The 22153-nt window shown below is 38.9% G+C and overlaps 1 protein-coding gene across 1 annotated transcript in view; it reads right to left on the bottom strand.

Annotated features, from left to right (window-relative positions):
* LOC127651536 (ATP-dependent RNA helicase DHX15) overlaps nucleotides 1-22153 on the bottom strand; it is a 53191-nt gene that overhangs the window by 17607 nt on the left and 13431 nt on the right. Inside the window, exons 5-6 of the mRNA XM_052137806.1 lie at nucleotides 19816-20034; nucleotides 11900-12067 (exon numbers count right to left, since the gene is read on the bottom strand). Of these exons, the coding sequence (XP_051993766.1) occupies nucleotides 11900-12067; nucleotides 19816-20034 (387 nt within the window). The remainder of the gene's footprint in view (nucleotides 1-11899; nucleotides 12068-19815; nucleotides 20035-22153) is intronic.

Genomic DNA, 22153 nt, shown 5'->3' with positions numbered 1-22153 from the left:
TTTGGCGGCAAGATACAGGTCTGTGCACAGCATGCAGCCATCTTCCTCTCCCTGGAGACCCCCAACCATAAGACACTATTATTCATGCCACATCCCTCTTCTTCAGTCTCGCCTGTTTACAGTACGCATGCCCTTCGTGTGTGGTATAGCGACATACTGAAGAGTCTTTGAGGAGGAGAATGTTGACTTGTCTTTGATATGCTGATATGACAGTATTTGTGAAGACCTGTAAACTTTGGAAGAAGGTTGGAGTAGAAACATCTCTATATCAGCTCTATCTATGAAAAGACAGTCACACTGGACACAGTAAATTCAATGTAGATGTTTCATAGGCATCTCAAGGCAGCATATGAGAGCAGGCTATATTAAAAACAATCCCATCACCTACGCCAGTGGTTCTCAACTGGTCTTGCTTCCAGATTGGATCTGTGTCACATAGGACATCAAACAGCGGCCCAACACATTCCCATAACTGCTTATCGTACAAAAGTAAACACAAATTTACTTAAAATCAAACATTAAGATTAATATTATCATAAAGTGCAAATCTCAAATAAATCTGAACAAAATTCTAAATTATTCACATCGCGAAGATTGAAAAAGAAAATGAAAGTGTGATTTACCAGCTAGAACTAACACTGAACTAAATACTATGTTATTAGCCAAAAGACAGATGAATGTGCACCACAATGCAATAAGTTTGATTGGACACAGAGCCTTGAACTTCAACAAAACATATGGAAAGCATTTTTCCCTCTCTTTTAAAAGTTTAATGACCATTTTAATATTCTATGTACAATTACATGTTTGTTGCATTTTATTTGCATTCAGCATTAAGTAAACCTTCAATCCATTTTGGGGTTGCAACCTAACAACCTGACTACAAGCAAGTTGGAAGGCAAATTGGATATCTAGATTACCTTAATTGCTAATTGAATGTAACAGCTTCATTGTGAATGATAAAACTGAAGAGTGGAGAGAGAAACCCACAGCTGTCAGATTTTCATTCAGCTGATTAAAGTATCATAGTCTGCTGCAACATTTACTCTCTCTGAAAATTAATGGGACACAGAAAAGGCTTGTAGCCAGAAAGAGAAACAGGTTCAGGTTGGAAGAGAGAATAAGAATGCAAGGGAATGTAAATTTGAACCCTGGTATCAGATTATTTTGGTTTACAATTACCCCCTATGCCTATATAGTTTAAGGCTGTCTATAGCTGGGTTTCCATCGAAACTTTCACATTTTTAAGTGCATTTCTAAAAATTAAGCTTAAGGAAAACCAAATGTTTGTGCGTTTCCATCAACAACGTCATGTGCACTAATTTGTGGGATCCCACCTTGTCATGATGGATCATCTGAATGACATCCTTGCTTCAGGGATTTATTTTGCAGGATTGTTGCAATTGTATTTAGTTTTATTAAATGTTGCCAGGAGACCCTGCAGAGTAAATGTTATATCTGATATAATGGGGCTGAAATGGCTGCAATGCCCACATACCGCCAGTCTCCGCATACCTGGGAGCGCCCACTCTCAAAACTGGTCTGCTGGATTGTGAGGACCCACTTTATCGACCAGCTGTGGATTAAACATTTCCAAATGACAAAGGCTATGTTCAAAGAACTGTGTGCCAAGGTCAGACCTTTCATTGGGCTAGTCACATCAAGCTATCGCACGCTCATAGCACATGCACGAATAATGAAAACATGTAATATAATAAACCGTTTATCACCTTAATGCACATTTTAACCAATGCGAACCTCTAGAAAAATCCTCCACCTCCTAGCGCATTACATTTTAAGGTTATTTGCATATCAAGCGTTTCTATTCAGGATTTTTTATGCACAATTTCAAAATGCACATAAGTAGTTGGATGAAAACCCATCTTATGTGAATTACATTTGCTCTAATCACACAGGTCACATCACCCCATAGGACAGATAGTAATGTACAACAAGGCAAACAGTGTCAAAGAAGATCTTTGCACAGGAGCCTGCTTATGGGTGCAGCCATTGTGTAAAAATTTAAAGCAATTCAATGTAAATTATTAAAAACTTTCTGGCCTCTATGGCACACAGAAAAAAAACAGTGGAAACGATCCTTGCATTTAATGTAATTCCGCGTCCTCCAGCAAATGCTTCCAAGGCCCTTAAATCCTTTTATGAGCGTAGGTGTCTCTAGCCACAAAATGCTTGGCTGTTTAGTTTTTAATGCAATCTTTGACCTGATGTAATTCAGCTTCTGAAAATCCTATGCCTATATATTAATGGAAAGCTGGGAGTATTCATTAAAAACAGGGGGCTATGACCCATGCAAGCAGAGCATGTTCCTAACAGACCACTGAATGACAGTGAGATTCAAAGCATCCCATGAGTTTGATAAAAGACAACTTAGAGTTCAAAACCAGTCTGAATCCTTTTTTTTTTAAAATATGGCCACCTGGGAAAGACCTTTAAAAAAAGATGTATTCCAGAGTGGTAGTCGTGGAAATTATCAAAAGGCAAGTGCTATGGAAAGAGTCTCACAGCAAAAAACACTAAATGCATTATGAGTACTTATTCGTCCTCGTTGAACCATGAGGTGTTGAGAAATTGCATCTTTAAGGAGGCAATGATCCATGCGCAAGTTGTCTGGAAGAAAGTTTGCTGGCTGACCGAACAAGGCTAACATTGGTAGCATTACACTTGAACAAGTGCAATTTCAATTCTATCAAGCTGCCCTTCTGTCGGTCTCTCATTCCAGGATTGGTGAAAATTAAAGCCTTTTAAGTCAGCAAGACAACATGAATTGATCATCAATTAAACAACAGTAAGGCTAAAAACAATCAACATGTAAAGTCTGCAAACGCAGACATGAATGCTTGGCCAACGTGAGGTTGCGTGCATGCATACATTTATGCATTTGGTAGACACTTTTATCCAAAGCGACTTACAGTGCACTTATTACAGGGACAATCCCCCCGGAGCAACCTGGAGTTAAGTGCATTGCTCAAGGACATAATGATGGTGGCTGTGGGGATCAAACCAGCATCCTTCTGATTAACAGTTATGTGCTTGGACCACTACGCCACCACCACTCACTACTTTCATACATGGTAGTGTTCCTGCATTACTTTAATTATCTTTAAATATCAGTGCCACTAAACCAGATAAGGTTTTATTCAGGTAGTTAGCTAAATTGTTGACAGTTGACTGTGGCTCTGCCATGACAGCACTAGACATGAAAAAGACAACAGACTTAATTGCTCACATTTTACTTTAATACGGATAAGTGAGCCCCTCCTTTCAACTGCATTGGGACCCACTTTATATTAGGTGGCCTTAACTACTATGTACTTAAACATTTGATACAAAGTACTTATCAGGGTTGGGAGGGTTACTTTTGAAATATATTCCACTACAGATTACATGCTGTACAGCACTGGTAGATATTTTCACTTGTTTTGACTATAAAAACCCTGCCAGTAAAATAAGACAAAATACACATGTTAAAAAGACATTTCTCTGAAAAACCTAAATATCTTATGCAGTGTTGATTCTAAAACAAGATAAATCAAATTGATCTTGTTTAAATGATTTTTAGATATTTTTAAAGGAAAACAATAAAAAAATTATCATCAAGAATATGATTTATGCCCTAATATAAAACATCTTACTAGAAAAGGAGAAATTATGATCCGATGGTAATTTTCTTGATTCAGCTTTGCGTAAAACTGACAAATTTACACAAGGTATGTTTTCATATCTTCTGCTCCAAATGCCCTGTCAGCTCGTATGAATGTAACACATCATAAGAAAGTGCTTCACTGCTGTTCAAATGCACTTTGGATCGCATCATTTATATGTATAAATGATGTCCATCTGAAAGGACTAAATATTAAATTAATCAAATAAAAACCATTTGATTATCTTCGGTAATCAAATGGTTTAATCCATGATTGTATTCCAACTATCAATTATTTAAACTGTATTTTAAATACATAATCGTGTTACACGTATTCCATTACTCCCCAAGACTGCTTATTATGTACATACATGTAGTTGCATTTTAATTACATTTAAAGTACTTGCATTTAATTGCATTTGTAGTTACACTGTTAACGTTACCCCTAACCCAACTCAAGTCAAGTGTCAAGTGGTTTTTATTGTCGTTTCAACCATATACAGTTAGTACAGTACACAGCAAAAACGAGACAACGTTCCTCCAGGACCATGGTGCTACATAAAAACAACAAAGGACCAACACAGGACCACATGAGACAACACAACGAAATAAAATACCTATATAAAAAAAAACCCTACATATACCTATATAAAGTGCACGTGCAAACATGTGCAAAAAGTACAGGACAGTACAACAAATTTCTGACAATGAACAGGACAATAGACAGTGCAGCGCCGACCAGTACTCAGTAGTGCAAAAAGATGACAGTTTCTAAAATGTAAACATAACATACTATGAGATAATGTTCTATGCACATAGCAGTTATTGAGGTAGCAGACAGTTATAAAGTGACAGTAATTAAAGTGCAACTCAGGACACGTGTGTGTCAAACCAGTCTCTGAGTATTGAGGAGTCTGATGGCTTGGGGAAGAAGCTGTTACACAGTCTGGCCGTGAGGGCCCGAATGCTTCGGTACCTCTTGCCAGACGGGAGGAGGGTAAAGAGTTTGTGTGAGGGGTGTGTGGGGTCGTCCACAATGCTGGTTGCTTTATGGATACAGTGTTTTTTGTAAATGTCTTTGATGGAGGGAAGAGAGACCCCAATGATCTTCTCAGCTGTCCTCACTATCCTCTGCAGGGCTTTGTGGTCCGAAACGGTGCAAGTCCCAAACCAGGCAGTGATGCAGCTGCTCAGGATGCTCTCAATAGTCCCTCTATAGAATGTGGTGAGGATGGGGGTTGGGAGATGTGCTTTCCTCAGCCTTCGAAGAAAGTAGAGACGCTGCTGGGCTTTCTTGGTGATAGAGCTGGTGTTGAGGGACCAGGTGAGGCTCTCCGCCAAGTGAACACCAAGGAATTTGGTGCTTTTGACGATCTCCACAGAGGAGCCGTCGATGTTCAGCGGAGTGTGTTCACCTTGTGCTCTCCTAAAGTCAACAACCATCTCTTTTGTTTTGTCGACATTCAGGGACAGGTTGTTGGCTCTACACCAGTTCGTCAGCCGCTGCACCTCCTCTCTGTATGTTGACTCGTCGTTCTTGCTGATGAGACCCACCACGGTCGTGTCATCGGCGAACTTGATGATGTGATTCGAGCTGTGCATTGCTGCACAGTCGTGAGTCAGCAGAGTGAACAGCAGTGGACTCAGCACACAGCCCTTGGGGGCCCCAGTGCTCAGTGTGGTGGTGGTGGAGATGCTGTTCCCGATCCGGACTGACTGAGGTCTCCCAGTCAGGAAGTCCAGGATCCAGTTGCAGAGGGAGGTGTCCAGGCCCAGCAGGTTCAGCTTTCCAATCAGGTGCTGGGGAATGATTGTGTTGAATGCTGAGCTGAAATCTATGAACAGCATTCGAACGTATGAGTCCTTATTGTCTAGGTGGGTGAGGGCCAGATGGAGGGTTGTGGTGATGGCATCGCCCGTTGAACGGTTTGAACGATACGCAAACTGCAGTGGGTCTAGTGAGGGGGGCAGCTGGGTCTTAATCTGCCTCATGACGAGCCTCTCAAAGCACTTCATGATGATGGGTGTAAGTGCGACGGGACGGTAGTCGTTGAGGCAGGACACTGAAGACTTCTTTGGCATGGGGATGATGGTGGTGGCCTTGAAGCACGTTGGAACGACGGCGCTGCTCAGAGAGATGTTGAAGATGTCGGTAAGAACATCTGCTAGCTGGTCTGCACATCCTCTGAGCACTCTGCCAGGAATGTTGTCTGGTCCAGCAGCCTTCCGTGGGTTGACTCTACGTAGAGTTTTCCTCACATCTGCCGTGGTAAGACAGAGCACCTGGTCGTTGGGAGGAGGGGTGGACTTCCTCGCCATCACGTCGTTCTGCACTTCAAACCGAGCGTAGAACTCGTTCAGCGCATCTGGAAGGGAGGCATCTTTGTCACAGGCAACTGATGTTGTCCTGTAGTTGGTGATGGCCTGGATGCCCTGCCACATGCGCCGCGTGTCACTGCTGTCCTGGAAGTGACTGTGGATTCTCTGGGCGTGTGCGCACTTTGCCTCTCTGATTGCCCGTGACAGTTTGGCCCTAGCTGTTCTTAGGGCTGCCTTATCGCCTGCTCTGAAGGCGGAGTCTCGGGACCTCAGCAGCGTGCGCACCTCCGCAGTCATCCACGGCTTCTGGTTGGAGCGTGTGGTGATGGTCTTGGAGAAAGTGACATCATCAATGCACTTGCTGATGTAGCTGGTCACTGATGCTGTGTATTCCTCCAAGTTGGTAGAATCGCCATATGTTGCAGCCTCCCTGAACATGTGCCAGTCAGTACACTCAAAACAGTCCTGAAGAGCAGAGATGGCTCCTGCTGGCCAGGTTTTCACCTGCTTCTGAAGCGGTTTTGTGCGTCTGACGAGCGGTCTGTATGCTGGAATTAGGGGTCAGACCACATCTCTGTTATGTTAATCTCTAACCCCTCTAACCCCTAATCCCAACCCTACCCGTACCTCAAATTCAGTAGCAGTAAATGTGGGAATTTAACAGAACAACGTGTAGTTACACAGTAAATACATAGACTTGTATGTATTTAATGTTAGTACATAGTAGTTAAGGACACCTAATATAAAGTGTGACCCTGCATGTGACTCAAGTGACTATGGACCCAACACAGTTGCGAACAAGCTGCGACGGCTCCTGCGGTCCATTTCTGTATTGAACTGAACAAAAATGTAATCAGCAATACTACAATTTCCATTGTACCTATGGGTTATTAACAATGAGAAGGAGAGAACTCCAAACTGCTGAACTCCAGCCATCCTACATTGGCATCATTACAGTGTTGTATTGGGTTTACACTCAAGATAAATGTTTTATAACTTGAATTTGAGTAAAGAATATAATTTCAAAAGATTTCATTAAAACATTTTATAAACATTTAAAAGTAAACAAGATGTTCCTCGTGACCAAATATGCATATTACCCTACTATATAGTATGCCAAAAAGAATAAGTATCATGTCAGAACAAAAATTGGGTTTCTTAGACTGTAGGTAAAATACAATAACCAGGTTTTGAGAAGATTGCAATAACTACAAAATCCACACTTAAATCAAATAACTGTTTTGTTGGTGTACTGTGTAGTTACAGTTTTGGATGGCAATATTGTCATCATAAAAACAGATAAACATTGTTTTTATTTATTAACAGAGTGGCCCTTTACATTTAGTATGAATGAGTTGTGAGCGAAACTTTTAATATCCATAAAATTAAATAAACGGTCCTCTGGGATACTCTATTACACTAGTTTCTTTTTTTAAAACCTTTTATCAAAGAAATCTATTTAAATCACATGAAAATATATAACAGAAAATACTGGTTCTCTATCAAAACACTTCAACTGTCTGTTTTAATGCAGCAATGATTTCTGACGGCAAACAAAAAAAATTATAAATTAGTTTGTCCACTTTAACCTACCGTTCCATCCGTCACTTATTCTCACCACTACCTGTGCAACAAAGTGGAAGACTACGTTTTTAGAACCATCTTTGCTTGAATTCCGAATCCAATGCTGCATTCCAATGTAAAAAACATGGCAGCACACATAGCCAGCAATTTAATTTATGATTGCATCTTATCTATCATGATCAATTATGAAAGGGGGATTAGTCAGTACAGTGCGAAACTCGTGCAAAAGGTTTAAAATAATTTGTGGATGTTTACAGTTGTAAACTGTAAACTGGATGTTTTAAATGCATTAATCTTTGTATTTAAAAGTATGAAATTATTAATTAGAATTAATCTATTCCAAGCCTTTTCATTTTAACTATAGAGGTTGCTGGTCAAGGATGGCTACATCATTGTATCTGCATCTGTGAGAGTGCAGATGTCAGCTTCTTTCCACATCACAGGTGTCTGTAAAGCGACACAAATAGTGGGATTATTATTTAAGAAATCAAGCATGTGGAATGCTTTGTTCCATCGGTTTCCTCAGCAATTAGAAGTGCAAAAATTATTGATTTTGGAAGATAAAAACATTACCCACGTCTCCCCACCACAGTCTCCAAGTTTTCCTGTTCTTTGCAAATCAGTGGAATAATGGGTGCAAGCTCATCTTTCATGTTGTTTGTTGATATGTTATCACAAATAAAAATCTCCCATTGTTGTGCGTGAGCTAGAGAATGAATTTCAGGATCAGTTTTAATGAGAAGAGCGATGTGTGGTTGAAACATCCAGTCTGTGATCAGTCATGTAGTGTGCGCTTGGCTTTAGTATATGCACGTGTTTCTCATATCTTACGCTGTCCCTGGTGCACACATAAGCGGCACTGTGCTACCACGATTTAAATTGAATTGAATTATGACTATAAGAATTGCTTTAGAATCATTGGATAAAGAATTGCGATGCATCTGTGAATCGATTTTTCCACCACTTTCAAAGAAATTTGTATTTTTTTTTTCTTACAAATGAGAAGTATGTTCTTCATCATCAAATGCAGTACATACTCTGACAGTACGCTAATTCGGTTTCAGCACTCGTCTTTATTTACTTCAAGTTAGATTGTCCTTAATCAGGGTTATTCAACTCCGCTCTAGGAGGGCCACCGTCCAGCAGAGTTTAGCTCCAACCCTAATCAAAGACATCTGAACCAGTTAATCAAGGTCTTCGGAAACAATAAGGGTTGGAACTAAATTTTGCAGAAGAGTAAACCTTCAGAAGCAGACTTAAACAGCCCAGGTCCAAATACAGCAAAAAAAAAAAAAAAACTTGCAGTCTGCATGAAGGAGATCTTGCCACGACCCAACAAACACTACAATCAGGACCAACAGGGATGCCACTGCAGAAATTTGCGACTGTACTCAATTTCCCTACATGTAATGACTGCTGAACGAGTGATATGCTGACGTTTAATGCGGTCTGATAAATCCATGCATCAGCAGTGCAAAAGCATCTGTTGTATTTGTCCTGAAGGAAGATGTGATTGCACAGGTGTGGCTCTCAGTGTACACAATATCCACACCTGTCCCCATGTGTCTGCCAAAGGGGGCGTATATAAAGGGAAAAAAATCTCCAAATACTGACCCCCCTCCCCTCCCCCTCTTACCTCACCCACGTTTGTTTGGTTAATGTGCGGACGCATCACATGGGTGTCGGCATATTCACACCAGGCCCTGTAAATCCATGTCCACTTTAATTTTCTTTTGAATGCTGGAAGCAAACAGTGGCTGATGGACGAGTAATCAAACTGCTGAAAAATCCACAACCTCTACGAACATGGAAGTGCTCAGGAGAGAGATGGAATGGCACAATGTCTCAGTAAAGAAGGGCTGGAATGGTAGGACAAGGCAGATCCTTGATATTTGAAACAGGCAGATACAGATGCTCTTCAGTTCATCAAAACACAAACTAAGCATGCAGCAAAGACTTGGTTATTGCTACAGATATACAGCCATCAAACTGGGGGAACGAGAATGCAGAAATGTTCAAATCAGTGAACAGTTGATTTAGTTCATTAGGACGTCAGTAATCTTTGGAGGCGATAACGACATGCGGAGCACTTTCTGTAGGGGAGGCTGGGGCGATGACTCATTAATCAACTCATCAGATGTTCAGCTAAATATTTGCAAACTCAGTCGATGATCAGATGTGATACTCTGTCACATCTCTGGCCAGTCATGCAGGCATCCAGGTGGTTTCCACACTGTAATCGTCAGGTTCATTTGAGAGAAAGAGCAATGAAATGGGAGTCGCAAAAACAAAAGGAAGAAAGTTTGTGCTGTCTGCATAATTGCTATAACTCAGACAACCCCCTGGTAAGAGTAAGGGATGAAAGACACTTTACAGTGAATGAGCTCTGATAGAGCATCTAGAGTACATTTCATTCTTTCACAGCCAACATGCCAAAATTGACAAATGACCATATTCATGTTGAGAGACAAACGGAAAGCAAAACAGGGGGGAGTGAAAGCAAGCTGTCATGGTCCAAAAAAGATTTAAGAAAAAAGAATGCAGCTCCAACTTTTCCAAATGATAAAAGGATGAGTAATTTTCCTTTCCTAAATTAGAAAAAAAAGACACTGCATTTTGTATATTCAGACAAAAGCAGCATATGTTGAGTCATTTCTATACCAAAGCTAAAGATGAAGGGGACAAAAAAGGAAAACTAATTTCTACCATTCCTAACTACTCATCCTTCCATCTGTCAAAAACCGATAGTCATTCCATCATCCTTTTCCCTTCTTTAAATGAATAACTGAACACAGTTGCAGAGCTGTGCCGACAACACTTTAGATTTCCCAAAACTATTCCAATTTCTAAACTCACACCTATTTTAATGTGATTAGTTGTACAGTTCCAGTCATACCCTAAAATCAAATGAGCCAGTTCGAGTATGCCAAATAGAGAATGACATGAGGGCCTAATTCTAGGTGAAGATTTATAGTAAAAAATTACCAATATTCCATCTATTCTTTAAACAAACCTTTCGAATGGTTCTAGAAAACTTGAAATGGGCTACTTTCAAAGTGCCTTTAGGAACTTGACAGTGACGACAATTTACTAACACACAATGTCAAATTTGGATATCGGTCACATCTCACCAATACACAATTCGGTGAGTAAAAGGATGGTTTGTTGCCGGTAACAATCCATGTGCAACTCTAGAGCTGATAAACTAATTTTTATTAACTGTGATACATATTTTGTTATACAGCATCAATACTTCAGATTAGAGAAGCGGTTCTTGTTCAGAACAGATTCCGTTCTTTGAAATATACTGGACTCGTATGATCTTCATGACTTTCGGTTCAGTTAACGATTCCCCCTTTTTTCATCGATGTGGCTAGAACACTTTCCTGAAATACTATGATAGTGTTTCAGGCAGCACATTTCTGGAGCAGCGTTGCCCTCTACTGACTCTACAGTGTAAAACACAAAGCTCTACCAGTGTATTTAATTACAGATCGAACAACACTTCAGTTGGCTCTTTTGAATCTACAGCACAAAACATATGCACTTCCTTTTATAGTCTAGTAGTAATAGTAATCTTATACTGATGTGCAAGTTATGAATGTCCAAGTCTCACAAGCATGAAGTGCAACATTAGGCAACATAACACAGTTTAAACTGTCTCTGGATCTGTTACTGTTTAATGATGACCTGTTAAATCAAACCGTGCAGTTACTGACTTGTTCATATGACAATGTATAGTTAAAGATTCAGAGGTTTTGTTGCAATAAGTAGAATTTAGTAGGTTTAGATTTTTTTTAAATATAGTTAGTAAAGTATTATTGGATTGTAATTATGTCATTAAAAAGTCTGCAAACACAGCTTACAAGAATTGTATTAAATTTATTTCTGATTTGTTAGATCTGCTTTGTAAAAATCTGAAATGATCTCATTATTTGATAAAAGACAGCAGAGAGTTGTAAATACAATAAGAATTGCATTTCTCATTTCCATATAATTCTTAAAAAAGAAAAAGGTACTAAAATAATTATTGGAATCGATACTGGAATCGTTCTAGAACTAGAATCGTTAGGAGGAATCGGAACTGTTAAATTCCTTATGATACCCAGCCCTACCCATGCATCAATACTTTTTGTAATCTTCTTTAATCTAATTTCCTGTAAACAAAAGTGAAGCAAACCACACTAGATACTGCACAATCTTTCTCTTTTTATTAGACTTTTGGTACAGTTTCAATTGCAATCCAATTATAATATAGTAATAAATTATGATGTGTATCATTTTTAAGTAGTTGCCAATATCCAGCCCTATAGGGATGTGCAGTGTGATGTTTACCTTTCTGCCTATGGCTCCACTGGGTTTGCGGGGTGGAGGAGGCTCAAAGATCCTCTGCTGTTGCTGTGGCGGCAGGGTGGAGTACAGTGGGATGATTTTGATGTCTCCAACCTCAGGGCCCAAATCATCAATCTCACGTTTGATTCGCTTGCAGGCTTCATCAATTTCCTAGAAAGAAGAGTAATGTTAGAACCCAAAACAATACATGCATGTCATTTTTGCTCATACTTTGGGTGTGTTTTGAACAAACCCCTAACCCCAAGTATTAAACTTGTGATAAAGTATTATTGTTTACTTAGGCTATCAGTCCTTAACATTCTCCCTAACATCTCGTTTAATCTATCAAAATTTAATGTTAGGCATGATGTTAAGGATTGATAGCCTCTTTAACCTTTCACATCCATGTGCGGAAACAAGAGCACAGTCTAAATTATTCAAAATGTCTTCTTATTCCGAAGTAGATAGTCATATGGGTTTGGAATGACATGGGGGTGAGTAAATTACAGAAATTTCATTTTTGGGTGAACCATTCCTTTCAGTCCATATAAACAGCAGATTTTGGATCAGGCTTCCATTGATATTCAGCTTAGCCACCCTTTACCAATATTAACTACTGGATCAATTCCCTGATGCTGGAAACGTCAGCACCGCTGAGACTTGGGTGGTTAGTTGCGGTACACTTGATGTGCCAGTTGTGTCAACCAAGTGAGAAAATATAAGCTGGAGTGCACAGTGCTTGGGTAAGAACCCTTTGGTTGTGCTTTCAACAGTGGCAGTCACAAGGGCACGTGTATACTCCAACACAATCTTTATTATTCCAGATGGCAATGTAGTAGGGCTAATGTGAAATGAGAGAGCTGCAATGATGCATAACCAGGAGCAAATCTCAACAGATCAGTTAAGTGAAGCTGAACATTACAAACACAGTGGTTCAAGATGATGAAATATATGACAGTCATCACAGAAAATTAAAGATACCACTGTTCAAACCAGCTCGGATGTGTTTTTGCCAAGTTAAAGGGATGGTTCACCTAAAAATAAAAAATTCTGTTATCATTCATGCCACTTGCGCTCATGTTGTTCCAAACCTGTTTGACTTGATTTCTGGATGAACCATCCCTTTAATAAGCCACTCTAACAGCACATGTATTTCGGATGGTGAAAACAAATTAAAATAAAAAAAAGATTTATCAAATAAATGTCTAACAAAATACAACTGGTCAAAAAAGTTATTAATCTAGACCACATTTACAAGTGGTCATTCTATTCCTAAGAAATTAGTCCTTTAATAGCTACAACAAAATACAGCTTGGACACAAATGAAGAATGCTTATTGTTTACTAGTAGAAAGCTTTGTCTTTTCTTCCTGCATGAACATGTTACACTCATTCATTAAAAGCAATGCAGTCCACCCGACTCAGAAGTCACTGCTTATGTAGTACCACCATCCTCAGGCCAAAGTGAGTACTGCATCTTCTGTAGAAAAGAGAAATCATTTGGCTCAAACTGTCAATGACAGATCTACAGCAAGTTTTTGTGGAACAGAATGCCAGGCCATTTAATACTACCTAAGCTTATAATAAACCATTAATCGGTATCACTCGTGCACTTTGTGCCATCAAAAGGCCCTAAAAGTCTGTTACATCTCATGAACATTTTACTCAAGTCCCTTTCATTGCATATCTAAGCACCCATAGCTGATCATTTATGCATAAATGCATTGAAGCACATAAGTGTGCAGGGTTGTGGACACACGTTAGTCCGTGCATGCACAGCACTGCTCCCTGGGGAACAATGTGCACAGAAAATGGCGCCAGTGGGCATGTGCATCTTAATCAAAGCTCTACCACAACAATGCAGGACAAGACAAATCTGAATAGATTGATCAAATTAGCCCAAGTATTAATAGTCCATCAGCCCTTGGGAAGCAGCAGCTGTCAGGATGACTGCTATCCGAGCTGCCAAGGGACACACGGCTGTGCCAAAGCAGAAGAGCCTGCACCTGGAGTAGGACACCAACTCCAGACCCCTTGCTTCTCCCAACGGGCATGATAGAATACTGCATGAATATATATAAAGTAGACCCTTTAATCTACATGCTGCAGATGCAAATTAGTTGCCATGGATATAAAGGAGGAAGATAATCACAATCAGTGCTAAATTACGACCGATTTGAACAAGTTGAACAAATAACAGCAATATATCTGAGAAGGGTTGTGTGGTTTAAAACTAATTACTGTTTGCAACTTTGTGAAGACATTTCTATAAGAGTTAAATCCTCCATTTCTATGCTGCATTAGAGGTAGCAAGAAAAAGAACCTTCAATCTTCTAAAACGGAGGAGGACAAACAGCATCAATTGTAGGGCCGGGGAATAAAAGAGTTACAAATAGCAATTTTTTTTCGCATCCTTTTCTCCCCAATTTGGCATGTCCAATTCCCAATGTGCTCCAAGTCCTCCTGGTGGCATAGTGACTCGCCTCAATCCAGGTGGCGGAGGATGTATCTCAGTTGCCTTGCATGATTGCTTTTTTGTTCAGAAGTTCATCTGCACTTTGGTGCTCAAGCACGCAGCGTGACCATGTCTCGCGGAACACGCAAATGGAGAATTCTTCACTTTTTTTTATCTGTCTTTCATCTGGGAACAGTTTGTAAGAAGAGTTGTCTATGAGAATGCTGCATATGCTCTCAGACCATCTCAGGATGCATATGCAAATAACATGCAATGACATTGGGACATTAGGAATACTCGTGAATTATCATGTGTCATGTACAGCCCCAGAAGCATTTCTTGAACAAATTTACTTTAGCCTCCATTTATGTTGCAAAATTATCAGTATGATAATAGTCTATTTTTATATATGTTATACACTAAAATAATCAAAGCAGCCTTATACATGGGTTCCTTTGCCCTAACTTGTCGCCTAGCTCAGACAAAGCAAGACTGGTTAATTGATAGTTTTAAATTGGTAGTTTTGCACATGCAACCTGCAAATTTTATATTACAGAGTGAAAATTGTCATTTCAGGCACAACTGTTCTTCGATAGACATTTCTTTTTGAGGAAAAGTAGTTATAAATAACAGAGGAAAAGCTCATGTTTCTGAACTCAACAGGTGCTACTGTTAACACATTTTGCTCAGAAGTCATTTAATAAAGATGTCAGAATTATACCATATCTTTTATCCCGAATACATTTTATGATACCTGTGCCCGGCGGAGACTGAGATTCTTCTACCGCAGAGGATAATGAAAATGGCTTCACCCGGGATGCGCCGGTTCCTGTTTTGCCTAAAAATAACACGCCTAAAGCACGTAAGAAAATGAAACCGAAAATCAGAGCACATTTGTTCTTAACTTGTGGAGCTCAGGACCACTCTGAAAACACTATAATAATGCTCAAACACAACACGGAGAGGACAGATCAGCACATATAAACTATGAAGTGAGCAGACTTTTTAATTATTTAAATCGCAGCCCTTTGCAGTTTAATAATCCCACAAGGTCATATCGTCATTTCGATTTAATTTCAGTTAATCGTGCAGCACTCCAAACCCCTAAGACATACAAATTTTAATTTAACTAATTATATTTTATTAGTTTATTATTTTGGCTTTTTAAAAATGAACAAATCAATGTTTTCAATCAATAAATATGATAATATATTGCAAATATAATTTTTTGTTACATGTTTACGGTTTAACTGCATCATTTGTACCATTTACAATATTTACACAGATTAGAATTTTGTTTATTTCTTAACACCATGCCAGCTTTGATGGCTATTTTCATGATTATTGAATTACTGGTTGTTTATGAGATTACCCAGTTTTATAAAGGAACACGACATTGACCCTAAATATTACCACAATGCCTATAACTATACAAAGCATCAAAAGATATTTAGGCAAGCTTTCAAAAGTTAATTTGTCTCTGATCTTTGCAAAAATGATGCCACGAGCATGCATGGAAGGCTGGTGATTCTCCAACTGTGACCGTATTTATCATTTTGGTGGGTCCTGAACCCTCCGCTGCACTCAGGTGAGCACTGGTTGCAAGAGACGTAAGATAATAAATGGCTTAATTTCAGGGCTGAATCTGGGTCACACTCTGCCATCTCTCAGAGGCTTTTGCCTTCACGCCACAGCCAGCTGTGTCCAAGGCCATTATCAATCTAAGCATTGATCTCTTCTGCACTATTTAACTGTGCGTAGGTGTGCGAGGCAGGTTGGAAAATGTCACAAATGACAAATGTTGCTCAATGAGAATCTTGGATATAAAGTCATATAGCCAAATCAAAATACATAATTTTTCTCTGACCATTTGTTTCTGATACAATATTACCATTTACGTTCTCCAGTCTTGACAAAAATGTCCTTTAACTGTACTCATGTACTACATTGTAAATATGAATTTATTGTAGTCAGTTTTACTCTGACTGAAATGGCAAATAAAATATATGAAAAAAAAATTAAAAACATTTGTTGACAATAATGTAGGGCAGTGGTTCCCAACCCTGTACGTTTTATATATCTCCTTTTTCTGACACACCCAATTCAGGTGTCTCCGCTGATGTAGAGGAAAGATAAATCCTCCACACTACCAACATTTCGGCAACCTTTGTCAGACATTTCTTGTTGACAACTATGTCTATCAAACTGTACCAGTATGTTTTTATTAAAATAATTTAATATTAATCATAATGTGCCTTTATCTCATCTCCGTTAATGATGACATAATAAAAACTAGTCAACTTTGCCTCAAAGTAAAATTTAAATGAAGACTAAGGCTAGGGATGAGTGGAGTGACTTATTTCACTGAGGGTTAAACATAAATTATGGAGCTGAATAGTTTAAAAAAAAAAAAAAAAAAAAAAAAAAGAATTGAATAGGAAAAGATAGGAAAAAACATGCCTGTGCGAAATGTCTAATAATCCTAATGCATTGTCTTAAACATGACGTTTACAAGAGTTTAACCAGTTAGGCAGACAAGCACATCGTTGCAAATAGTTGAAATGTTGATCAAAAGAGTAAAAATAATAATAAATGTCATATTTAGCCTTTCTTGACTACTTAGAGCATATATTTTTGATGAGCAAATTTAACATGTCAATATGGTCTTGTGAAAGGCAGGATCTTGACACATCTGAGGTGATTATCCTGCACTTGAAAAAGCCTGTTTGGCAGGAAAATAACTTACAAGTATTTATGTCAAAAGTACATTTACTTTGGTACCTAGTCAATACTAAAATAATAAAATTTACTGATACCACTGTTTCTGCAGTACCAAGCACCGACTCTATTCGGTACCAGTGCACAGTATGACTGACACACAACAGCTGTAAAATGCTCACAGGCTTATTTTGAGTGTATGCTCTTGTTACTCCTTTTACACTAAAATGGGCAATTAATCAAATTATGGCCTAGTGGGATTTATTAAACCGCTAAAGGCTGTAATCCTAGTGTGGATGAGCTGTATACTTTAAATGAATGGATAAATACGACCGCTTATCCACTGGAAACAGACAGTCATTCACGTTGTATGAGATGGCAAAGCAGAGCACAAATCTACTGTAAAGTGCGTATTACATGTAGACTATATATTTAAGTAAATTGTGCTTTAATCTTAACTCAACTTTATTTAAATAGAAGTTAACCAAAGTGCTTCACAGTAATACAATTTAAAACATAACATTTCAAAATTACCACATACAGTACACAAATACCAGTTGTCTAAAATACAAACACTCCAAAACTGTGTCCTATATTTCATTTGTCAGACTAAAAGGTTAATGTAAAGAAATTAGATTTTTAGACATGACTTAAGTCTTCAATGATCACACTGAGCAGTGGTTTATCCGGAAAAGTGAAGCTTCCGGCAAAAAACACGTAAAAAAAAAACATTGTGACAGAAATATATTAGAGCTGTATAGTAAAATGTAATATCTCACTGTAATAATAAAAGCAAAATCTCACAAACAAGACTGCTGTCGATTAACAGTTTTGCAAAACAAAAAATGCAATATGTTAAAAAGACATTTATGAATAAACTGATTACCATAATTTCCGGACTATTGAGCGCACCTGAATATAAGCCGCACTCACTGAATTTAAAAAAAATATATTATTTTGAACATAAATAAGCCGCACCTGTCTATAAGCCGCAGGTGCCTACCGGTACTTTGAAACAAATGAACTTTACACAGGCTTTAACGAAACACGGCTTGTAACAAAAATAAATAGGCTTTAACGAAACACGGTGTGGCAGCGGGGGCGTGGTCAAGCGCCCGTCCGGGAGAGAAAAGCGGTAAGGGTGCTTACATCAAGTGCTGAAAACAGCACTTGATGTAAACAGTGTGACAGTTTACCCAAGGAGGACACGTGAAGCAGGGCACTTGACATTCCAGGTAAGGCTTTTAATGGCCACAGCAATGTTTACAATCAATTTTATAAAGTTTCTCAATTCTTGGTCTTCTATGCGCCAACACTAGACTGACGTGTGTCTGTCTGTCTGTCACTCACTCACTCACACTCTCTCTGCTGCCTTTTTATGCCGCTCTCCCCACGCTTACTGAAATTAGACACAGGTGTTAGACATTAGCTTAGGTGTAAGCGCCCTTACCGCTTTTCTCTCCCGGACGGGCGCTTGACCACGCATCCGCTGCCACACACGGCTTGTAACAAAAAATTAAAAATTAGCAGTAAACATTAGCCTAGCAAGAAAGTCATTGGTCACTATCTTCCTCCTCTTGTGCACATGAAACCACTGAAGTCATCTCCTTCGGTGTCGGAGATGAATAGCCTCAGCTTTAGTTGTATTTTTGCACTGAGTCAATTCATCACGCTGCTGTTTCCAACGTCTCCCGTGCAGCAGCTCTATTTCTTTTTCCAACAGCCAGATCAATCGCCTTCAACTTGAAAGCTGCATCATATGCATTTCTCCGTGTCTTGAGGGTGACAAAATGACTACCGTAATCAGAATGATGGGAAGTTTGAGCACGCTCGATTTAATCTAAACAGTAAACAGAAAAGTTGTTTGACCTTAACCCGTTCGGCAATTTCATTGGTCTAATGAAAGCTTCATGGCGCCAAAAAACTGAGCATGTCACAGAATGTGTTTTTTTTATTTTATTTTTTTATACAATTTGAAAGCGGGAAAAATCCATATATTAGCTGCGTCGTTGTTTAAGCCGCGAGGTTCAAAGCGTGGGAAAAAAGTTGCGGCTTATAGTCCGGAAATTACGGTAGACACTCTTGATAATGAAATAAAATTTCTGGAAAATAATAATAAATATTAAAGAGAACTAAACTAGTGTGTTCAATAGCATATTATATTGTCGCTGTGGTATAGAAATTGATATTGAGAACCGTGAACTTCCACTGGTATTAGTACAGACTACTGAAATTATGGTATAGTGATAACTACTGCATATTCAAATTTATCTACTTTGGAGTGTTTTCAAAAAGCAAAATTTTCGATGGACAATAACACTGTCTCATTTTGGATAGAGGGCCAAAACGCAGTGAAATTAATGCATTTTCAAACAAAAATGTATTAAGTGTTGGCCTGGCCTTAAGTTGAGTTGTCTAATTTCTGCAACATTGTGGGAACAAAATAGCTACATTTTCAAGCAAGTTTCATGAACCTCCCATCTACCACAGGTTGGCAAAACAATTAGTCATAACCTAAATTCACCTTATTTGTTGGGCCAAAGTCGCTGTTTCAAGCCCTTTAAACAAATGGAGCAATATTTTAATAGCGCAACAGTATTTACAATCAACCTACATATGGCTTACATACAGAGGTCACTACATATTAAGATGAAACAAGCATTTTAACTACACACATCACCACTACGAAAAAATGCTGTCTGGACATCGTACACAAATCCACAAGGCTCTGAGCGACACTGCCTTACCTCCTGTCCGGTGAGGAAGAGCAGTACATCTCCCTCATCTTCCTCACACATATGGATCTGGATGACTGTGCGGATTGCCGCCTCCAGGTAGTCCCTCTCTGGCTCGGGCGTGTAGAAGATCTCCACGGGATGCGTCCTGCCAGGAATGGTGAGCAAGGGGCAGCTGTCGAAATAAACCTGAAACTTCCCAGCATCCAGGGTGGCGCTCATTACAATGACCTGGGGAAGATAGAATAGATTGGAGGGTACTGACTATGAATTGACTTTTAATGGGACATCATTCCACATAGCCCTTAGTAAGAGTTGCTGTGTTTTGCCCAGGTCACAGCTACAGAGAGAGTGAGCACATCTTGTTCTTTCTGGAGACATTATGATTCTAATGGAGGGAATAAACCATTGAGCCATTCTGAGGTCCACCCTGCACCTTTCCACACCATGAGATGTTATAATTGCTCTTGAAGCAAATTAAACTTTAAAGCTGGATAAGGACACAGAGCATAGGGAACACTTTGAGTGAACTAGATCTTATTTAACAGTCTCGGACCACATTTGTTCCTGACAACAAGTAGTCATTTACCCATCTGCTTTATGAGAATTGGGTTCAGCACATTCCAGCCATTAAAACTTGCTGCGCTTCAGCTCTCCTTGGGCTGATGGCTTTCGAATGGGCTGACCCAGCAGCAGTCACATTGCCACAACTAAAGTGACTGGATGTGCGTTTCCGAGTAGAAAGGCCAAGTTTGCCTTAAAACGAATGGCTACACACCAGTCAGGCAGAGGTGCTGGTAGTCTATCAGAAATAGTCAGATGAAGAATGTATGGCTTGTTAAAGTGTGAAAAGTAACAAGTAAAATCATGCAAATGTCATTTTTGTGACATGCATCTATCAACATATATTATTCTTTGTTGTTATATATTTAAAAACATATTTTAAGTAGCACCAAAGCATTAAATACTGGTGACTTTGGGAAATGCATTTTTTAAATTATTTTCTTGAGAATGTATAGCAAGCATTTATGTATCAATTGGCTAAAGCATTTCTAAAAGAAGCTATTTAGACTAGTGTCGGAAATGAACTTTTCCATTATAACATTTGCTTGTTTTTAGGGGCATTTTTTAACATTGAGGGAATTGTTAGGACATTTTTTTTTAACCATACAAATTATGACAATATGACATCACAGTGTTACATCAAATAAAGCAAATTATGCAACTCCTTAAAATACATGTTAAAATTGAATAATAAGATAAGTGGTTACCCACAAATTGAAATGACCATCAAATAATGTCTTGTGATATGTGGGGATGGGCAATTTTCAATAATTTTGTATTCGATTTTTTGAGCTCATAAGAAAATAGTACACAAGTATTTGTTGATTTAAATAAAGTAAATGAATGAGAGAGACGTTGTGAAATTAATATTTTTATCATTATGGTTGCTTCATTTCAAAACAAGCTTATATTTATACTCAAAACAAGCTTATTATATCCTGTGTTTTTCTTCTGTTGAAAACTTTTAAATAAGCAATTTGTGTAAACAAATGTATAGACCAAAACATTTAAGTTCGCCCAAAGCAGAGAAAAAGAAACCGCTAATAAAGTAGACTGCCAAAATAATGTACAGAACATACATAAACACTTAGCATATAATGGTTATCAGGTTTATATTGTTTCACATGTCATATTCTTGTTGAGAAAAACAAGCATATCCACATGCTCGGGTGAAAGTCAACTCCTTAGTGTGACTGTTAACAATAAGGCCGGATGAAGAGAAAACAAGCTCTGCCAGCACAGATGTTGCAGGGACACACAGATAACGGTTTGCTAAGCGACCAAGTTTGTTGAAGCTCTTTCAAAGAGTTCACCTTCTCATCACCGAAAAAAATGACACAATATAGTGATATAGGACCCTGTAGTTAATGCTGTCCAACTTTTAGATGTCATGGCCACGAATTGTACCGCCCATAAAGCTTAAAGTAGTTTTGAGATTGGAAACGAATCGGTTACCTAACGTAACCTCGGTTCTCTCTAGATGAGGGAATGAATATTGCGTAAGCTAGCTTAAGCTACGGGAAAGATTCATCTTTTCTGAGATATTGAAGCCAAAAAATTATCCTTAATTTTGTATCATTTGTCAACGCAGTGCAGCAACTGCAGACCTTGAGCGGGCTAGCTAGCGAGCTCATTGGTTGCTCTGCGGCAACTGCTGCAGCCTATAGACGAACTTGGGCGAACTCACGTCCAATGAGAGGCGTCCGCGCTTACTGCATCAAAGCCCGCCAAAATGGGCATGGCTAGAGTGCATATAAGCGTAGTTCGTAGGCTGGAACCCTGGTTT

Source organism: Xyrauchen texanus, chromosome 1 (genome assembly GCF_025860055.1).
Source record: "Xyrauchen texanus isolate HMW12.3.18 chromosome 1, RBS_HiC_50CHRs, whole genome shotgun sequence".
Lineage (NCBI taxonomy): Eukaryota > Metazoa > Chordata > Actinopteri > Cypriniformes > Catostomidae > Xyrauchen > Xyrauchen texanus.
This window is presented reverse-complemented; position numbering and strand designations above follow the sequence as displayed.